The 22,231-nt window shown below is 36.4% G+C and overlaps 2 protein-coding genes across 2 annotated transcripts in view; both read right to left on the reverse strand.

Annotated features, from left to right (window-relative positions):
* Positions 1-22,231, reverse strand: part of brwd1 (bromodomain and WD repeat domain containing 1) — a 1,114,832-nt gene that overhangs the window by 626,173 nt on the left and 466,428 nt on the right. The gene's annotated exons all lie outside the window — the stretch shown is intronic.
* The window catches only part of arrb1 (arrestin, beta 1), a 95,268-nt gene that overhangs the window by 24,757 nt on the left and 48,280 nt on the right, over positions 1-22,231 (reverse strand). Inside the window, 3 exon segments of the mRNA NM_001159822.2 lie at positions 201-245; positions 480-540; positions 5,267-5,297. Coding sequence (NP_001153294.1) covers positions 201-245; positions 480-540; positions 5,267-5,297 — 137 coding nt within the window.

Consider the following 22,231-nt stretch of genomic DNA (forward strand, 5'->3'; position numbering starts at 1 on the left):
GTATGGCCTAAATGTAACTCCAAACCATGACTTTTCCTTCACCAAACTTGACTGATTTCTGCGAGAATCTTGGGTCCATATGGGTTCTGATATGTCTTCTGCAGTATTTTTCATGATTGGGATGCAGTTCAACAGATGATTCATCAGAAAAATCGACCTTCTGCAACTCTGCACGCAGAGATAAAATAACTCGTACTCACCTTTCCTCTCTTTTAAGTACTCTGGGTCAATTAAAACCACACCATCTGCAATAGGACGAAAATATGTATTGGTAAAAAGTCAACATACACGTGCTTAGATAAGAAATGATTGCTGCTTTAAAGTTTGCAAAACGGATCAAATATATATATTTGATGGAAAACAAACATGCAGACAATAGAAATGGCAACATATTACAGACGTTGCACATGATTACACACAAAGTAAAATGTAAGTTACAGTTGTAAACATCAATTTAACTTGTGTATTTTATTTCCTACCGACAGGCTCCACAAGGTCCACGTGGTCAACGAAATCCCTCTTACCAAGGTACACAGTTAACTAAAAAGAGAATCGTTACATTTACAAAATATCAATACAACTTAAAACAATTCACACAATTTCAACTGAGCCAAAAAATAATAATTAAATTATATAAGTGCTGCCAATCGATTAAAAAAATTAACTAATTAATTGCACTTTTTTTGAAAATTAATCGCGATTAATCGAATTTAAAAGACTGAATTTTTGTAATTTTTGTAACTTTTGTAATTTTGGCTATTCAAATGTAGAATCAATGTAAACACAAGACAAAAACTATTTAAATTCAAAATATAATTGTTTATTAGAATTTTTGTTTAACTTGTAACACAGATTTCTTCAACCCAAGCTCATTCTGGAAACGTAGCCCCGCGGACGTTTCTGGAGACCGCGATTTACGTGGCCGGAGGTACGTAAAGGCCGCGTTTGTTTTTTTTTCGAGCGAACCCCACGGGGCGGTGTGGCGCCGCTCCGCATCTCTTTTTCGCGCTCGCCGGCAGACGGCTCGCCTCCAAGTGGAGGGCGGAGCGGAGGCCCCGGAGTAGGAGGAGGAGGACGAGCCGGAGCCGGCCGCGGTAGACGACGACCGGGATCGAGTCCGGGAAACGGCGGGTTCCGGAAATCAGGTAAGACGAAAAACGGAATCCGGAAAATAAGGGCGAGAACGCGGCGGGATCCGAAAACGCGGTCGAGATCGAAGACGGAGGCTTTTGCGTTTTTTTTTTTTCCGATCCGGCGGCTATTCGCGCGAGAACGGCACGGGCGCAAACGCCGCGCGCTCTCGAGAGGCGCCCGCCCGAGACGCGAAAAAGCGTGCACAGCGGCCTCTCGCGGATCCGCGGAAACAAAAAACTGCTCGAATACGTAACTCCCGGAACATAAATCGCGGTCCGCAGAAACGTCCGCGGGGCTACGTTTCCACAATGAGCCCGGGTTGGATTTCTTCATGTAAACAACATACCCACAATAAACCATCAAGATCCTGGCTTGACAGCCATATTTTATACCGAAATAAAAACACAGGCATGTTAATGTCATTTGAATTTCAAAACAATCAATGCCAATAAAGAAAAAAAAAAAATTCCAAGTTGAATTCTAAGTGGACGCAAAAAAAAGCTAAAATACAGGCTTTGCAGATATGGAAAATGAAAAATTATAATAACAATAAAGTACTGAATACAAACAATTGCACTCATTGTAAAGTTGTATTGCTGTGAGTTGAGAATGTTAATTAAAAAGTAGAAACAATTTAGCTTAGTCCTCCTTTACATTCAGACAGTTGCTCAAACAGTCCAGTCTGTTGACATTATCGGGGGACAATGTGGACCTTTTCTTTAGCATGATGTGAGCTGAGAGTGCAACGCAATCTCACGGCAATTTGTAACTTTTTGATTTAGTGGCTACAGGTGTTTATGCAGGTTTGTTGCTAAGAAACGCGCGCACACACACAGATAGACACACGCGCATACACACACACACGCACACACCACGTGCTGGACAGGGCAGGCGGAGCGAGTCCCTTCAGAATCAACACGCATGATCGCGATCATCAAATACAACACATACAACCCTTCATCAACAGCTATGTGTGCCTTGGGTCCGTGTCTCACAGCTTGGCACTGGCAGGTCTGCCTTGCCTTCAGAAAGCATGTGCAGTCATAAATAATTAAGAAGCAGGCTTTTCTCATAGGATAAGAAAACTCCGCTATGAATAATAATGGGAAACCGACGTGTCATCTTTGCACTTGCAGTTTTGCGCTACGTCGCCGATTTTGATACGCCCCAAAAATCATTTTAAACCCAGAAGCTGAAATTAGCTGACAAAAGCTCAAAATTATCCCGTTTTTGGTCCCACTTTATATTAAGTGGCCTTAACTAATATGTACTTACACATGAATTAATAGTTTTTACAATGTACTTTTTGTGTACATGTATTTACTGTGTACTTATGCTTGATTAAATACATGTATGTAATTACATCTGTAATTAACTTTTGTAGTTACATTTGTAAATACACTTTTGACCATCCCTTACACCTTAACCCACCCTTAAACCTACCCATGCCACCAAACCTGTCCATAACCCAACCTCTGCCCCAACTCAAAAGCACCACAAGTGTTCTCAAATACATTATAAACACAGTAAGTACATTGTATTTATTTTTTGATGCAAGTACATAGTAGTTAAGGACACTTAATGTAAAGTGGGACCCAGTTTTTTCCCCCACAATTAAAGCTAACAGGTGCTAACATTGTCTTAACTGATGCTCAACACACACATCTGTAAAAATCTTTTTAAAAAGTACTCGAGGGTTTTGTGACACTTTAAGGTCAATATTATTAGTTTCCCCTAGTTTGGCTACAGAACAAACCACAGTTAATGGACACAATAATTGTCTAACTAACCTAACTTGCCTGCTTAATCTTATAAACATAGTTAAGTCTTTAAATCACACTTTAAGCTACTTTAGTATCAGTATCTTGCAAAATAACTAGTACAACATTATGTACTGTCATCATGGCAAAGACAAAAGTCATTAGTTATTAATGCTATTGTTATTTTATTATTTTAGGGACAATAATTTTGACTTCAACTGTTTATGGAGCATATTTAGAATCTATAAATCTGTAAAAAAAATTCAGCATCTTAGATCATAATTTATCTGTTGATCAGGTAGTTGTATTTGTAAGGTACACCAACAAACTAGATACATACTGTGGTGATTTTCTTAAATACAAATGAACACGTTGTTTTCTCCTTAAAGGGCACCTAGGTTACCCCTTTTTTCAGATTTAATATAAGTCTTTTACGTCTCTAGAATGTGTATATAAAGTTTCAGCTCAAAACACTCATCAGATTTTGATTTCCAGCAGGGGGTGGTTTTGTCGTACTGCGCCTTTAAGAGGAGTCTTTCCCGCCTACTGTTTTTACGTCCCTTCCCGCGTGCTTTAATTTCCTCCCTCGGCTGCGTCAGGCAACAGACAGACTTAAAGGAAGAAGGTCTCACTTAGCGTTTGTGAGAAATACCACAGTTAGAACAAATCTTTACTAATCAGTATTGTGAAGTTGCATTAATGAGTCACACACAATATCGTTACAAAGATTACACACACCGCAGCTGACACACACACACACAGGCAGGCAGATAGACAGACAGAGCGTGCTTAGCTTAGCACTGTTTTTGCACTCAAATGTGAAAGGATACAGGCTAACCTCCAGTAATGTGTTGATATCTGTTATGCTAATGTACAAAAGAAACCTGATTTAACTTCCACAAACCGGGACTTAAGTGTCTTCTTTTATAATTTTTCTGACACGCGGCTGTGCTGATGAAGTGAAGCTGAAGTAAATCGCTGTAATTAACTAAACACGTGCACTGTTTTAAAACACTTTAAACATGTGAGACTTACTCTTAATCACATTTGATGATGATTGCTGATCCTAGCGAACAGAACAGACCTTTTATTCCCGGTTGCTTTGCCAATGTCTGCCTGGTCTTGTTGACATGATTATACACGTGACTAACAGAACATGTTAATGCGCGCAGCTGTCAATCAGTTCGGTGGGCGGGGGAATCAAACTCCTACGAAAAGTTGCGGTCGGGTTGAAAACCGCTCTAATTGGTCCACCGTTTTTATGTTATTAAATTGAAAAAAAGGACTGGGTGTGTTTATATCACCCCAATATGATGGTCTGTACACTATATATACACATGTGTTTGTCCAAATAGCTTGAAAAGTAGATTTTTCACCATAGGTGCCCTTTAACTGTAATGAAGTTCATTTGATCATTGTATATAAATTGCAGTGATGTGTGCAACCACTTGAACTGGTAACAAATTTTAAGGCACTATGATAAACAACATCAATTTAAAAAAAAACTCAGAGGTGCAGAGTAATTGAAAGAAGAGTACTTTCAACGAAACATTTTAGAGCTGCAAAGTAGAAACATTGTTTTTCAAACGAAAATAAAAGCATAATGTTGGTCTCAGTTTTAAAAAGCCTATCAACATGAGTATTCTAAGTCATCTTTTACAAAGTTATGAGCCTCAACTTGTCGTTTTAGAGCCTTTTCCATCGAGACCCATTTGTCTGATTCAGATATATGTTTATATAATGGTTGTTTTGTGCAGAAGGCAGGCTGCTGAGTCACATGCCCTCTTTCATATTCGCCCCACGCCTGATTCCTGCTCAGCGCCACACCGCACGTCTCGCTGCTAATCAGACATATAGACACACATATGGCTATATGCTAACCACACAACCATTACAATCCGGGACCCATCAATAGTGTCACAGCCAATAAATCAATTTCTGGAACAAGAGATACTTTTGCGGTTATTTAGTCAGAACCGTTTCATGCTTCAGTCACTGACAGAAAACCTATCATGATCAAAACAATCAGACACACACTGAAAAAAATATCACTCATTGGATATTCTTCATTTTTTTAAGTGCTTGCAAACCATTTATATGGGCTGAACTTAAACAAACAAATTACGTTTAGTAAAGTTTAACTTGGCGGTTCATTCCACTGTGGTGACCCCTGATTAATAAAGGGACTAAGCCGAAAAGAAAATGAATAAATTAATGAATGTTTAACTTAATTTGTATGTTTAAATTCAGCCCATTTTATTTGTTTGCAACCCCTTACTTTAAAACAATTGAGCAAGTCCAATGAATAATTTTTCCAGTACACTAATATTATTGGTAGACATAAAAGAGGAATAAAAGTAATGTAGTGTTACCTTTCCATTGGGACTTGCCTTCTTGAACACCCTGTGGAAAAAAACAAAAGCCACAAATGAGACACATGCTACATTTTTGCTAATATACAGCTATTTAAAAGAGCTGTAAGCATTCGCTGTTACACAAATAGCATTTATAAAAACACCTGACAGATAAATGGAATGATCTGGTAAAATCGGGTAAAAACCTTAAGCTAGTAAAGCTAAAAGCTAACCATTAGCATTGGCAATGCCATTTTCCACAGTGAAAGTTCTTAGGTTTGTTGTTAGGTACATTGCAAGTTTTGCCTTAATGAATGGAGTCATTATATCAGCAATCAGCCTCTTATCGCTCTTAAAAATAACGTCATAGCACGCAGCGCACTTTCCCCAGTTTTCCTGGTTAATTATAAATGTTACGATATAAATTTCAATTAACTCCACAGATAACACATTTTATTCACAACAAAATGGCCTGCTTTAAACAAAAATATTGAACATATTGAATATTGGAAACTTTTTAAATGAGATAAACATATGTGTTCAGAAATATTACATAATGTGTTAAAATATAAGGCACAGCAGATGAGAATGGTCGCAGTCTTTGTTATGCTATTTTTTGTAACATAAGAATACCATTTAATGAACTTGCTTCCGAAATTTACCAAAGTTAACATTTCTATTAACAGACATACATCTGCTAACTGTATCTGTGCTTTTCATCATTAGAAAATGTTTATAGTCAGTTTTTTTTTGTTTAGTTTTTTTTGTCTGTGTGTGTGTGCATTAACCGTTTTATTAAAGTGATAAGATACTAGAGGAATATTTGATTGTATATATCATAAAAAAAATATAAACAGAATATTATTAACTTATGGCTGTATATAATGTTGTACAGCTAAACCTAATCGGTTGGATTTTTTAATGTTGGAAATTTAAACTGTTAATCTAATCTACTACCTCTAATAATTCATTAAATGAAACTATTACATTATTATTTTATATTTATTATATTATATTATACTATATTATACTTTATTATATTATATTATATTATACTATACTATATTATATTATATTATACAATATTAAACTATATAATATTATATTATATTATACTATACTATATTATATTATATTATACAATATTAAACTATATAATATTATATTATATTATATTATATTATAATATATTATACTATATTATATTATGCTATATTATATTATATTATACTATACTATACTATATTGTATTATATTATATTATATTATATTATACAATATTATACTATATTATATTATATAATATTATATTATATTATATTATATTATATTATATTATATTATACAATATTATACTATATTATATTATATTATATTATAATATATTATACTATATTATATTATGCTATATTATATTATATCATAATTTATTATATTATATTATACTATATTATACTTTATTATATTATATTATATTATACTATACTATACTATATTATATTATATTATATTATATTATATTATATTATATTATATTATACAATATTATACTATATTATATTATATTATATTATATTATATTATATTATATTATATTATATTATATTATATTATATTATATTATATTATATATATTTACCATAAAAGCTTTTCTGATTTGTTATTCTGTTCCTCTATAGAAAGATTGACTGCCCATGTGTAGTGCTTTATATAAAAACATATTAGCTTTTCATCCACAGTTTGCCCATTACTTTCGCAAACAGCGCCCTACAGCAAACAACAATAAATGAAGCCGTAAATCAGCCTCGGTGCCGACGTCCTAAACCATTGCTGGGGTGTATTATCCATTTGAATAATGCATAAAAAATAGCTTTTCTTTTGTTCTTGAAGCCTCTCTTTGTAAACAACAAAAAAACAGTAAATGCTCGTTTCCTTTTATTAGCAAAATGGATATTGATTGGGAAAACATAGACATTGTTTACTGTATGTTCGAGATGGAATACTACTGCATCCTGCAAAGTAAACTGCAATGTTTCTTTCACTGAATACTCTGTAAAGATGCAAATTAATAGAAATATGGAAGAGCAGAAATAACCCACAGAACTAATATTCTTGATTGGGTTTACTAAAGAAGATAAATTATATTAAATCCACAAGAAAAATGGATTAGGGTAAGGGTTACTTTCAAATTTCGGAAACATCCAAGGGGTGTGTTTCAGAACACATCCTAATGTTACCTAATTAAAAAGGCAAGTTCAGTTGTTAAACAAATAGTTTGGCGATTCAATGTTTCCCCGAGTTCATCATTACAATGATCATTTGCAAAAAATTGTGGTTGGAACTTCACCTCTGTAGATTTTTTATTTCCAGATGTATTCTATCCCCCCTATGCCCTATTGCTTTCAAACCCTTCACCATCCACTTTGAATGATTTTGAAAGCTTAAAGTAGTCTTAACATTTGATGTAATTTTAACTAAATTTATTTTTTTACTGGCGGTTCATTCCGCTGTGGCGACCCCGGATTAATAAAGGGACTAAGCCGACAAGAAAATGAATGAATGAATGATTTTTTTTACTATAAAAGTACATTTTAATGTTTTATGAGTTTGGTTTTACGAGTATGTTCATGTTAAGTTGATAGTTTGTGGGTGCACTGACCACATAAACATTGATAATATGATCAAATAGTCAAGCATAGCAGGTCAAAAATGACAGATTGTCATTACTGACATTATTTGTGACTGAATATTTGAAAATCTAATCAAGCACGTTGCATTGTGGGAAACAGTATCATCAATTTAACCATATGTTGCTTTTTAGTAGTAGATTTAAAACTCACAGAACAAGCTCAAACTGAAGGCATTTGTGTTTAGTTTTAATTAGCCATTAGCATACAAAGACTAAATGAATATTTATTGTATTTTATTAATGTCTACCCCTTCCCCAACCCAAAATCCAACCCTTGCTGTAATGTGTACACTAATTACACAGAATATTATTCATATTGTTTATTAAATTACTCAATAAATCATATTTTAATAACATCCAACCCTCACAATATTGTAAAATTACTAACTGTTCATAATATTTATTAAATTACGCATTTAAATTTGTTTTATTAACAGCAACCCTAATCTCAAATCTCACGGTAATGTAAGAACAGTAATTATACAGAGTATTATTCATATTATTTATTAAATTACTCACTAAATGATATTTTATTAACATCTAACCCTCACAATATTGTAAAATTAGTAATTATTCATAATATTTATTAAATTACACATTAAAATGGGTTTATTAATACCAACCCTAATCCCAAGCCTCACAGTAATGTAAAAACAGTAATTATACAGATTATTATTTATATTATTTATGATTTTACCCATTTAATTGGACTTTATTAATGCTTACCCCAACCCTAAACACAAACCTCACTGTAATGTAAAAACGGTATTGTTGTGGTACCGTAATTGTATTTTTGTAATAATAATAGGAGTGTCAAAATTAATTGTTTCTTCGGTACACCGCGATTCAGACACAGACATTTCGGTATCGGTACAGTAATAATCATAACCAGTTATTATGTACTGACGTCATTTATCTTATATGCGGCCTGTCGTGAGGAAGGCGAGCACGGGTATTTACAACACTCCAGGCGCCAACTACTTAAAACCCCGAAAAAACGGTGCACAATTTCACTGGGTGTGTGTGTTTTTCTGGACAGTCTTTCACTAGCTATGTTTCCATCCACCTATTTTGCAAATGCGCATAAAAAAAAACAGTTGATGGAAACGCCATGATGCACATAAATTTTGAAAATGAGCATAAAAAACTTATGCGCCTAACTGGGTAGAATAAACTTTTTATTCGATGAGAAAAGATGCGCATAAACTGCGATGGAAGCACTTTTATCGCACAAACTCCAGCATGCGCATTAAAAAAGGTCATGTGATTTTGTTAAAAGAGATCATGTGATGCTTAAAATGTGTGTGAATGGACAAAACGTCAGGCTGAGCACATTATAAAACATCTGAAATGTTGTTTTGGTCATTATAAAACGCCTTACCATTTCAGTATTAGTGTTATTATATTATTAATGACCTCCAGAATCAAGAGCGACCGTGCTCCGCGTCTGACACCTTCAAACGCCACTGCGCGATCACTGCTTGTCAGGATTGTCTTCTGAGGCGCATTCATTTAGAAAAGATTGATGCAGCTTCTCCTACTGCAGCAAATGCAGTTTTTACTGTTGATATTTGGCGCCAGTTAATCAGGAAGTGACGATTTTGTTCGCTTTGACTCGTTGGATGGAAACGATGCTTCATTCGCACAACTTTTATGCGATAATCCAGTTTTGCGCATAAAGTTTATTTGCATTTTTGGATGGAAACATAGCTATTGACACTTACAGTACAGCAGAAGCCATTATTTTTCTGCGATTGAAGGAATGAAAGTGAACATTTCTCTCTCGCACAGTGGCCCATTTCACCTGCTGGCGTGACTTTTCCTCTCAGCTGCTGGTGTGACTTTTCCTCCCTTCTCTTTTCCTCTCGGCTGTTACAGCGATACTTCCAGCCTGATCTCATGAGAAAACGTAAGTATTTTACGTTTTGCCAGTTTAGTGGCTAATTTGTACAAATTTGTACGAGTTCAGTCGTACGAAATTGTATGATTTTAAAAAGGAGGCGTGGCACCTAACCCCATCCCTAAACCCAACCGTCATTGGGGGATGAGAAAATCGTACTAAATTGTACGAATTAGATTGTACGATTTCATACGAATTAGCCACTAAATCAAAAAGTTACGAATTACCGTGAGATATCGAATTGAACCGAATCGATGGCATGATAATCATAACCGAACCGAACCATAAGACCAGTCTAGGTTCATACCTCTAAATAATAATATAATATTTTTTAAAGAAAATAATATTGAAGAAATAATATTACTTAACTTCCGGCTGCATATGTCTCCCTTCTAGACTTTCCCCTTTGCCCAGCAACTCTTACCCTTGCAGCCACTGCTAAAGTCAGGTCGGTGAAGCACAGAAGCTTCTCAGCTTCAAAGTGTCTCCTCAGTGTCCTATGTAGCGTTGGCCTACAGGCATGTTTGTTCTAGTTAAAGGGCTTCAATTAAATTACCCAGCTTTCTTCTCTGTTAAGTCCTAATGCTGCCGTAAATTAGCCGTGGTGTCTCCACAAATCCCGCCGGGCACCAGCACATCCTCTCAACTTTACATCCTTATTAGAGGAGTGTCCTCATTATTGGACATTAGGCTTTTAGAGAAAGCATTCTGGCACGATACAGAAGTGTGTAATGATGGAGATCTCGCAGGCAGTTCGCAAAAAGAGTGTGAACCATTAACGTCTTCAAAAACACAAGTTTGTGGCATTTTTATGGCTTTAGCATTAGAGGAAACATTTGTAAGTGGTTTTAATGGCGTACAAAACACAGTAGTCGCTTCTGAATATTACCCTAAAGTTGGGTCTTAAAATGATTTCAAATAATACAAAATGAGTCTTAAATAAGTAATTAAGTGCATTTTCTACTAAACCTAACCTTAACAGTCTACTAATGCTCTACTGATAATGAATTGTCTGTAGCTTCAAAGTTACTTATACAGTATTTTCAACAGTAAAAAATCAAGCGGCAACCTCACGTTCGCTCTCGGGAAGCCAATCAGCCTGATACAAAAAATGATTTTGGTGCATATAGCTAATATTACCCTTCATAAAAACTGTGAGGGGGGTGAAGTTTTTCATCTGTTTCGTTTTTATTAAGTTTTATCAAGTCTGCATAATTAAGGACATGGCAGGTTGCTAGGTCTTGCTGGTCGCCATCACTTCACCTCAGTTGATTCCGGCTGATTAGCTGCTGAGCTCAGCAAATACATCATATTTTCATTTTGTTTTATGTGGCTTTACACGGTCAACTGCCTTTTGGAATTATTTCCTGCAATTATCAGATGATATGGCGTGCTGTGTGCACTTAATTGTGCTCACAAACCGTTCAAGTTGCCACCATTTCCCAGGTGAGTGCAATTATATACTTATATATCATCTCTATAAATATACTTGTTTTATTTATCATTTATAATGTTCTTTAGAGCTGCAAAGCACTCCAGAATCTGACAGATTGATTTGCTGTAGGCTCTAGAACAGTAATCTGAAGCGTTGTCATACAGTGTTATGCCTGGATTTCATAAATAGACTTGCATTTACTAGCACAGACTATATTTGAAGTATTTGGGAGTAATTTGCGTTTTTTTTAAGCAAAGTGTTAGCAGTCTGTAGCTCTGCTCACGCTCTGCCTCTTTGCCCTTGTTTGGTACCTCGTAGTTGATGACGCATGAACAAAATGGCGACGGTTGGCCATGCCACATGTAGCTTCTTTTGCGTTATTCAGAAACCTATGGATGGCGTCATGGACACTACATCCATATCTTTACAGTCTATGGGGAAAATACTGATAAAAAAAAACTTTAAAAATTGTTATTATGAATCTGTGTAATTATGATTTTGTATAAAATCTCTGGAATATTTTATATGGTAGAATTAGTAGATAAAATGTTTTAAAATAATGATAATCACAGCGAATTAAGAAGAAAAAGGGAAAATAGTATTCTCCAAGAACATTCACGTATCAAAACTCTGGAATTCTGAAACTAAAGTGTTTTAATGATAGATTCATTTATGCACACTACTATTTTCTGCAAATTTAATCAAATAAAATAAAACTAAATTTGTTAAAAGAGCTGATATAACAGAGGAAACATGTATACATCAATGAAAGTAGAGTAGATGTGGGCAAAATGGAATACTGATCAATTGATGAAATTCATTCATTCATTTTCTTTTCTGCGTATAGTCCCTTTATTAATCTAAAGTCATCACAGCGGAATGAACCAACAACTTATCCAGCTTATGTTTTACCCAGCAGATGTCCTTAAAGCTGCAAACTGGGAAACATCCATACACTACAGACAATTTAGCTTACCCAATTCACCTGTACCACATGTTTTTGGACTTGTAGGGGAGACCAGCGCACTGGAGGAAACCCACACCAACACGGGGGGAACATGCAAACTCCACACAAAAACGGCAACTGACCCAGCAATTGTGCTACCCACTGTACCCCCATGCTGCCCAAATTGATGAAACAATTGATGTAAATAAGAAGAAATTAGTTCAGGTAAAATATACTGTATGGTGAATTTTAATCTGCTTTCGTACATTTCAACAGTACTAGAATTGCAATCAATATAAAGTCAAATATTTTGATGGAATTTTTAAAGGGGTCGTCCAGAATGTAATTTTAAGGCTTGGTTGTGTTAATCAGATGCAAAACAATGTGTGCTCATGTTTACATGAAAACGACTGATATATTTCCTAGTTCCTCTGAAAGGCCCGCCCTTCAGTGACTCTGATTGGTCATCGTCATAATGTGCTGCGCTTCGGAGCCTTGATAAATTAAATTTTTTTGCTGCTACACTCCAGTTAAGAGAGCAATGCTGTATTTTTTTTAACTCAACGCATTACACAACGTCTTTCACACATTTCCGGAATATGCCTGTGTTAGTAACATGAATCGTTCACATATCTTTTGCGACTTCATTATCTAAGATGTAAAATGCATGGAAAAGCTGCCTGTATAGAGAAACACTGCCGTCGCACATAGAGAGACGCACGTGCTGGTCAAGAGTGCGTGTATGTAAGTGTGTGTGTGTGTGTGTGTGTGTTTACAGCAGTTTGACTGATGAATATGGAGTTGTAGCTAAATCGTTAGCAGTGGAGAACATTATTTCCCGCTGTTTCCTGTTGTTTCCCGTTTATCTTTGTTACAACATACAGTTAAGGCTAGACACTGTACATGTCATGATCAATTTTAACAAACAAAAACACTTACAAGTCGTGGCTCAGAGTTCACAGGGTCTCCTTGCTCCATCTTTAAGGAGATGTTAGCCGAATCCAGCACTGAACTGGTCGAGATTCTGCAAGCTGCGTTTTGTCAAATCATGCTTGCTATGTATTTTATAATTCTCTGGAACAGAATTAATATTGAACTGAAAGCACTTCTGTGTTTGTGTCGTGTCATTTGGAAGCCCAAATACAGAAACAGAAGAAGCTCTGTGAAAACAGCAGGACGGCATTTCTCCCTCTGCTGTAACGTTACAGCGCCTCTGGCCACGGCCCTTAGCTGGGCAGTGTGTGTGCGCATGGTAAACGAACCTTTGTAATCTCGCAGGGGGCGGAAGTATTTTTTGTAGTCCCCCAAAATTCGTTCATTGTAGGCTTTGCTAAGCTAACTCTTTAAAAATCCAGGTCTCGCTTTGCATTGAACTTTGAGCATTTTACATTCAGAGATGCTGTTTATGTTCACACAGCTACATTACACATCAACTAAAGTGATATCGCAGTGGACCACCCCTTTATTATAATGTCATAAATGTGTGTTTTGTTTTGTCATTAAATGACTGACTACAACCACAGATGTTCTTTTTTATTTCCTTACAAATATTTTGTCTAAAAAACAGTTTTTTGTTTGTTCAAACTACTTATTCAAAATGAGCTGAAATAACTCAGTTCTTTTTGTTGGACAACTTAATAGTTTTCTGTTCATTCATTCATTCATATTCTTGTCGGCTTAGTCCCTTTATTAATCCAAGGTCCCCACAGCGGAATGAACCGCCAACTTATCCAGCAAGTTTTTACGCAGCGGATGCCCTTCCAGCCGCAACCCATCTCTGGGAAACACTCACATTCACACCCACACTCATAAACTATGGTCAATTTTAGCCAACCCAATTCACCTGTAACGCATGTCTTTGGCATGTCCTCCGGAGCACCCGGAGGATACCCACGCGAAGGCAGTGAGAACATGCAAACTCCACACAGAAACGCCAACTGAGCCGAGGTTCGAACCAGCGACCTTCTTGCTGTGAGGTGACAGCACTATCTACTGCGCCACTGCCTCGCCAGTTTTCTGTTCAATCTTTTTAAATTTGTAAAAACTAATGTTCATGTTAACAAATTGATTATGTGGAACCCAGCATTATTACAGTGTATATAATCTGCTCTTAAGGTCTTAACAAACAAACCTATCCTAAAAATGTTCTTACAGTAGCTTCTGAAAATGTTCCCATTTTTTTTGTAAGCCAGATAACAGCATCTGATAAAAGACTGTATGAATGTAAATGAGTGACTGTTAGTAAAGTCTCGCTGTTTAAGTTGTGAAGTTACCATGGTACAGCTGGCATTGCTCAAATAAACTAAGAATTATAGTCTGAAAGAACACTGGCGTTCAGTGAAAGGGCGTAAAATATAATGAATGATGCCCTTTACCACTTAGTGCCATGGCTGTAATTAAGTTGTTTTCTTATGCAAATCACTGTATTAGGGCACTGACTTGATGTTGCCTGGGTAAGTGAGACACCAAGCTATTCAGAATTGGATAGGGGTCTAGACAGGGGTTGGCAAAATATTGAATACTGAATTAATAAAATGATTGAACTAATTATTACAAGGAAGTGAAAGAAACACATTCAAATAAACAGTGCACACGTGCAAGAGAGAGACATTGTTTGTGTATGTAAATTACACTGTGCATATCTAATAACTTGTAGTAATGTTTTAGCTACCTTTAGGCAAAAGTTTTTAAGTGTATTGCCACAATGATTGATCTAAATCGGCCCCCTAGTGAAGCCAAAGACTGCAGAATACACAAGACGTGTCACTCGTTTTGAATGGGGTATAACGAACGAAATGGCGAATAAAGCCACACCTTCTAGTACAGAAGCCAATCATTGATCGCCATAGACTGATGATTCTTGGAGGGAGGGGCTTGCACCAGATGTGTGTTCTTCATGACAGTTTCTGTAGTTCTTACAAATACTTGGGGGTCAGCAAATGCACTAGAATCTCAGCAAATGCTTGCTTCGCAGATATGAGTGATACATCTACGTAAAAGTTTTATTATGCCTCACCTCATTCACAAGTACCTGGGTTAGGATTAGAAGGTATGGTTGGGATTAGGCAATCAAGTGGCAAATTCAGTAAAGAGTTGGATAATTGGGCAGGTGGACACTTTTCAGCACAGCACTGAACACATGATCATTCAATTATATGATAATGTTATTTATATGTGAGATCGTCAAACCTGTCCCATGATATCCTCTTTCCTGAGTTAACTCTAACCCTGATCAAACTGGATGTTGGCTGAAAGACATGGTTACAAATACGACAATGGAGAAGATGACCTATATATCAAGAGTTAAATACAAGATCTTTGAGGGAGTTCCAAAAATGTTCTTAAACTGTAATGGAGTTGGAAATGTTTTGATTGATAAATAAGAAGAAAAGTCATAAATATTGATGTAAAAAAATATTGAATAAGTAATAAATATTGAAGTTTTCTTTTGTTGATGTTTTTCCTTTCTGTATTATCTGAGTGTAAAGTGAAAATGCAATAAAGATACACTTCTGGTCAAAAGTTTGGGGACAGTTTTTTAAATTTTTTTAAAGAAAATTATTCTGTTCATTAAGGTGGCATTTAATAAATGTAATAATTGTTAAGTTGTTAAATACTTATTTATTAAATATTTTTTTATTACTTATTGTATGTAGTTTCAAATTACATTATTACTTCAGTCATTATTGCTTTTATTACTATTAAAAATGATAATAACAATAATAATTAATATTAGAGTGATTTCTGAGCGAAGCAGTAGCGCATAAGTTAGTGCTGTCGTCTCACAGCAAGAAGATCGCTGGGTCGCTGGTTCGAGCCTCTGCTCAGTTGGTGTTTCTGTGTGGAGTTTGCATGTTCTCCCTGCATTCGCGTGGGTTTCCTCCGGGTGCTCCGGTTTCCCCCACAGTCCAAAGAAATGCGGTACAGGTGAATTGGGTAGGCTAAATTGTCTGTAGTGTGTGAATGTGTGTGTGGATGTTTCCCTAGAGATGGGTTGCGGCTGCAGGGCATCTGCTGTGTAAAAACTTGCTGAATAAGTTGGCCGTTCATTCCACTGTGGCGAGCCCTGATTAATAAAATGACTAAGCCGAAAAGAAAACGAATGAATGAATGAATAAAATAAACAGAAGTCTTTATTAAACTCTCTCTTTGTCAGTTATTAAACATTCCTTTAATTTAACTAAATGAATTATATTGGGAGTGGGTTCAAATAAATCCGATAGCATTGCTATTGTTAATGTGAAGTGATTGCAGCATAAAAAAAAACAAAAAAAAAAACACGGGGGCTGGAGGGTGGGTCACCACCAATGTCAAGAGCAAATCTACGCCCTTGGCTAAGTGTCCTATTCAGACACCAGATGGCATGATTAGCCATTGGCCCCCGGACATCCTACTAGAGCCAAAAAAGTCATGTCTTGCTACCAAAGAGTTGTTAATAGATTTGGCAGCTAAAGCTCCTGGATGTGTCGTGCATTCGCAAACACCTGGGAAAAGCAGCAGCCATTCAGTAGGTCTCTTTGGAATCTCCAGAGTCAAATTGTCTTCATCTAAATGAATGGCTCATGCAGTGGAGCCCCTCATTACGGTCCCTCGGCACAGGCACTGACAGCACAATAATGGCAGGCAGTGATTTAGATCATTTATGGCAATTACTGTGAAAAATACTCAGCCTTTTCACACCACGCTTTCTCTGGGAGATGTAATGAGGAAATGATCAATAGGAAATGCAAGGCTCTTGAGTAACAAAACATTCATGAAGAGGAAAGGGCAGGATGCGAGATGAAATGAGATGTGATTATGGCTGGAGCTTCTTCGTTCTGTTCTGTCTAAAATCTAACTGGTCATAAAGAAAAAAAAAAAAACTTTACAAGAGTACCCATGTTTACGTCGCACACGATTAACAGTAAGGTAGCTGCTTTTATAAATCGAGAAGACTAATACTTAAGATGATAGCAACAAACTAAAAGCTACAGTATGGAAATAATTATGCAAAAGCATTTCAGAAAGCACACCACTGATTGTACAATCTGATACCCTGTTCATAATCGCTTCATGTGATTATACAGAATGATAGTATTAGTATTACTATTACACTGACACGACAATATTCCAGCAACAAGGAATGTGCCTGTCTGCGCCAAAAGCGATGAGACATGACAGAAGCATTTAAATACCAGCCACTGCACTCCCAACCACATGGTAAAGACTTTGTAGGAAACCAAAACCAGGAGACCCTTGACTTCATAAATGTCTAATTCTTTTAATGAGAATGTGCTGGTTGTGCAACAGTCATGTATATTAATGTGTATTTCCAACACAATCTCACGGTAATTCGTAACTTTTTCATTTAGTGGCTAATTCGTATGAGTTCATACGATCTAATTCATACAATTTAGTATGATTTGCTTATCACCCAATGATGGTTGGGGTTAGGGGTGGGGTTGGGTGCCACGCCTCCTTTTTAAAATCGTATTTTCGTACGACTGAACTCTTACGATTTAGCAACTAAACTGACGAAACGTATAATACTTACATTTCCTCGTGAGATCAGGCTGGCATATCCCTTTAACTGCCCCACCAAGAAAAAAGTTTTTGGATTGCATTGCATCTTGACTCCTAATGTCACTAGTTAACACGCTAAATGCATTTTTAACACATTCCATAATTTCTAAAATATCAACATCTACCAAATGGTTGATATGTCGGTTTAATGGTAAAAGTACCGCAATTAATACATATACTATGAAAAATCTGAAAATATGAAGTTCAAGAGTAATTTAATTAAAAACATTAATCAAAATAAACTATTTTAAATACTAAGTCATGTAGGCCTGAAAAAAAAATCTGATTTTCATTTAACATATTTTCTTGTTTTTTTTTTGTGTGTTTTTTTTACAATAAAACCAAAATCAGGTGACGCAGTGGCGCAGTAGGTAGTGCTGTCGCCTCACAGCAAGGTCGCTGGGTCGAGCCTCGGCTCAGTTGGCATTTCTGTCTTGAGTTTGCATGTTCTCCCTGCCTTCGCGTGGGTTTCCTCCGTATGCTCCCGTTTCCCCCACAGTCCAAAGACATGTGGTACAGGTGAATTGGGTAGGCTAAATTGTCTGTAGTGTATGAGTGTGTGTGTGGATGTTTCCCAGAGATGGGTTGTGGCTGGAAGGGCATCCACTGCGTAAAAACGTGCAGGACAAGTTGGCGGTTCATTCCGTTGTGGCAATCCTGGATTAATAAAGGGACTAAGCCAAAAAGAAAAGGAATGAATGAATGAATTAATTAATTAATAAAAACCAAATTCAGGTGTAGGGGCCCTATCATACACCCGGTTTTCAGACCAGCGCAACCCTAATTTTCCCATTTTCAGCCACGTTGTTTAAATAGTAAATCCATTTATGCCATTTGTGGACTCATGGGTGTTACGGTCTAGAAAAGAGGTGTGTTAAGGTGCATTGTTGGCGTGTTGCTATTTCAATTAACTAAAATAGACTGCGCTGGACTTTAGACCTGCTTTTAGCTGGTCAATTGCGCAGAGCGTTGTGCGCCTCGCTTACACATTGCTTAAAACACACAGGATAACAGCAATACGTAAAAATCTTTACAAATGACAAAGAATATTAAAATATAGTATTAAAATATTACAAAAAATATTATTTTCTACATAAATATAAAAACCACCGCCTCCATGCTTTCTTCATCTCGGGGGCTTTTTTCAGTTTATTCACAACTTGCTTTTCAATAATGTTGTTATTATTATTATTTATTATATGTTTATTTATATTTGTTTTATAAAAAACAAGCTTAGATTTGTCCACCTGTAGGTGTATTTGCTGGAAATTAAAACTGAATTTGAAAATACTTTCGAAACAAATCTTTGCGCTTAACAAATGAAATTAATTATGTAGGCTATTGGATGTCTACAGTTGAGTGTGCAACACAGTTTCCTTATCCACGAAAAAGAGAAAGTGAAAGTAAAGGCCGATTGGAGGAGGCTCATTCTTTATCCTTACACTGCAGATGCTCTGTTTAACTGTTTTCTCGCTAGTGAAGCATTCAGTTTTTCCACTTACAAAGTCCACCAAGTAAATAGCAAACGTGCCATGGCATGACGCTGACTCTTAAAGGGAATGGGAGATGAGTCTCTAATTGGTTTTCTTTCAAAACCCACCCATAACTCTTTAGGAGAATAAGCACAACCCTGTTAGACTATGCGCCACGGTCCAGAGGGAATTTTTCCGTCCTTAAAATAGCAAAATTGGTTTCGGACATGCCCTTAATGCTTTTGCGCCCTACGCTTTAGACTTTGTGCCTAGATCGTTAAAATAAAGCCCTAGTAGTGCAACAGAATTATGTTTGTTAGATTATTTTGTAAACCAACAATGCTGTGTGTGTAAACCATTATTTAAAACAGTCAAAATATGGTCAACCATTTGGTAGAGCAAGCAGTAAAAGGGATATTGTGAAATCTGCCATATACTGTGTGTTTGTAATGAGGCAACAAACACATTTAGACTGCTGGAAATTGGAGTTTAATGCACATTTATCCATAGTGTCATATCATTTAGCACTTACTGTTGTTTTCTGAAGTGAAAGACAAACTTATGCAGAGGTTGATATTAGTTGCATTAATTCTGTCCTGTGTTTTTATATATGTTAACGTTACACTAAACCCATAAAATCACTATTTAACTACATCTGTCTGTCACTTTTTTTGCAAGAATAATTAAAGTTTAGCTTATATTTTTCATTGTTCAAATGAGTTTGAGCATCAGGCACTGACATGAGCTGCTGGAGTGTCAGAGCAGAGCTCATTAATATTCACGACTCTTCCAAATATAGTCAAAACCATCCATCTCATATTAGGGCCAATTCATAGGGTTTAAAACGAATTGTAAAACTGTTTCTAGAGATTATTTTGCACTTCACCTATTCAAATACATGTACGAAGCCACATACTTTCCATGTAAATATCAAAGAACAATCAAACATGTTGTATCGAAGCATTCTATGGCACCATTGAAAAGTTATCAGATTGTCTGTCACGATAAGCCAAGAAAACAACGTATACACAGTTAGAAAAGTCAGTCTATTATGCTTCTATGGACTCCTGTTGTGAAATGTATTCTACCTACAGTGTAGCATATGCGAACATACGTGTTTGACATAAGGTTTTTTGACAGAGCGAGATATTTTAGAGAATATCTCATAGACAGCTTTTGATTATTGCCTCAGCTCACTCAATGCTCCGTTAAATGGCATGAAAACTGCAATGCAGCGGTTTGTCACACTTTCCCGGAAAGGTACAGTATTTTCAAAACAAGCTGTCAAACTGCTGAAAATAACAGTTTTGGTTACTTGTCACAACTGCAGATTACAGACTGCACTAGACAGCAGGCATTTTTTGTGTTTAAAAGACATCTGATGGGCCGGTGCAGTGGGTAGCACAATCGCCTCACAATAATAAGGTTGCTGGTTCAAGCTTCGGCTGGGTCAGTTGGCATTTCTGTGTGGAGTTTGAATGCTCTCCCCATATTCACACAGGTTTTCTCCGGGTGCTCTGGTTTCCCCTACAGTCCAAAGACGTAATATAGAGCAGTTATCAACCTATGTCACACACAACGTCACATGGGTTCCTGGTTGCAAAAAAAAAAAAAAGAATTGCAATAGCAAGCATGTTGTGTGGTAGGATGCCAAATTCGAAAATCCAAAAACAGAAAACTTAACTTTTACCGTACACCACACTGCTTTAATGCCAATCGCAGACGTCTTTGGCTAAAAGAGAGCTGAATGGAGAGACAAACTAATTAAAAATGCTGGACTTTGCAGTTCTCATTTCATATCAGGTAAGTTCACGCTATCCTGAATCATACACATTACTCATTTTTGATTGCAGCAATGATTTCAGCAAAAACAGTTACATATGGGTAATTTAACTGCAGACGCCGAATGCTTGAAATGTAAAAATGAATGTTTACATACCCTGCCATACTGGTGCAGTTCACTGTCAGAATGCAGTTGGTTTTATTGTTGATGATTACCCAGGGTTTGTACTGTTCCATCTGCTTTCCTTGTCTTTAGCTAGGCAGAACCTGGGTTTTTAGCACTACTTAGTTTTGAATCTGGTACACATGGAACATTAATTCTTGAACATGACCACACAGAACCAAATTGTTGGCATCCAAAGACTTGTAGGCCTTTAACTCTTCTTGTAAAATCACTTGGAGTTTCAATGAGAAAGTTGTATATTTCAGGCTGGATGCTTGGCCATATCGTCTTATCCAATATCCATTGGGAGGGTGCTATCGCAAATGTACCCGTCAGACGAACGCCGCTCACTTTAATGTTAACTTTGCAGAATAATTGTGCTTATTATTCACATTCATCTGGGCAGAAGTGGGTCACCTTTCCAGCCCTGGAGATTCAAGCCTTAGACCGCCCACCTCAGTTCACGACTGACTATAATAAAATAACGTCATTTCCAATTCAGTTTCTAATGATGCCATCACATCTTTTTCAAGCACACAGCTGCTTTAAAACTTCACATGTTTTTCATAAATATGAGAACATCAAAGGGTAGCTAAATATCCAACACTATTCTTTAAAGGGCACCTATGGTGAAAAAATCTGCTTTTCAAGCGGTTTGGACAGGCATGTGTGTAGGTATTGTGTATAGATTGGGGTGATATAAACACACACAGTTATTTTTTTTTCAATTTAACAACATAAAAACGGTGGACCAATTGGAACGGTTTTCAGAGCGACTGCAACTTGACGTAGGAGTGCGGTCCCCACGCCCACCAATATTGATTGACAGACACGTCACCATATCCTCAGTTTGTTGTTTCACGTTGCCATTTTCAGCATGAGAGTCCAAGCGATGTCACTAAAGGAACATCCTTGCTCTATTTTTAGATGTAAGGCTCATTGGGCTCAACACAAGATCAAGATTCATCACATGATCCCTTTAATCGGAATTATTGTTAGTAACTTAGTTTGTTTGTAGGTAGGTTTGCAAACTA

Source organism: Danio rerio, chromosome 15 (genome assembly GCF_049306965.1).
Source record: "Danio rerio strain Tuebingen ecotype United States chromosome 15, GRCz12tu, whole genome shotgun sequence".
Classification (NCBI taxonomy): domain Eukaryota; kingdom Metazoa; phylum Chordata; class Actinopteri; order Cypriniformes; family Danionidae; genus Danio; species Danio rerio.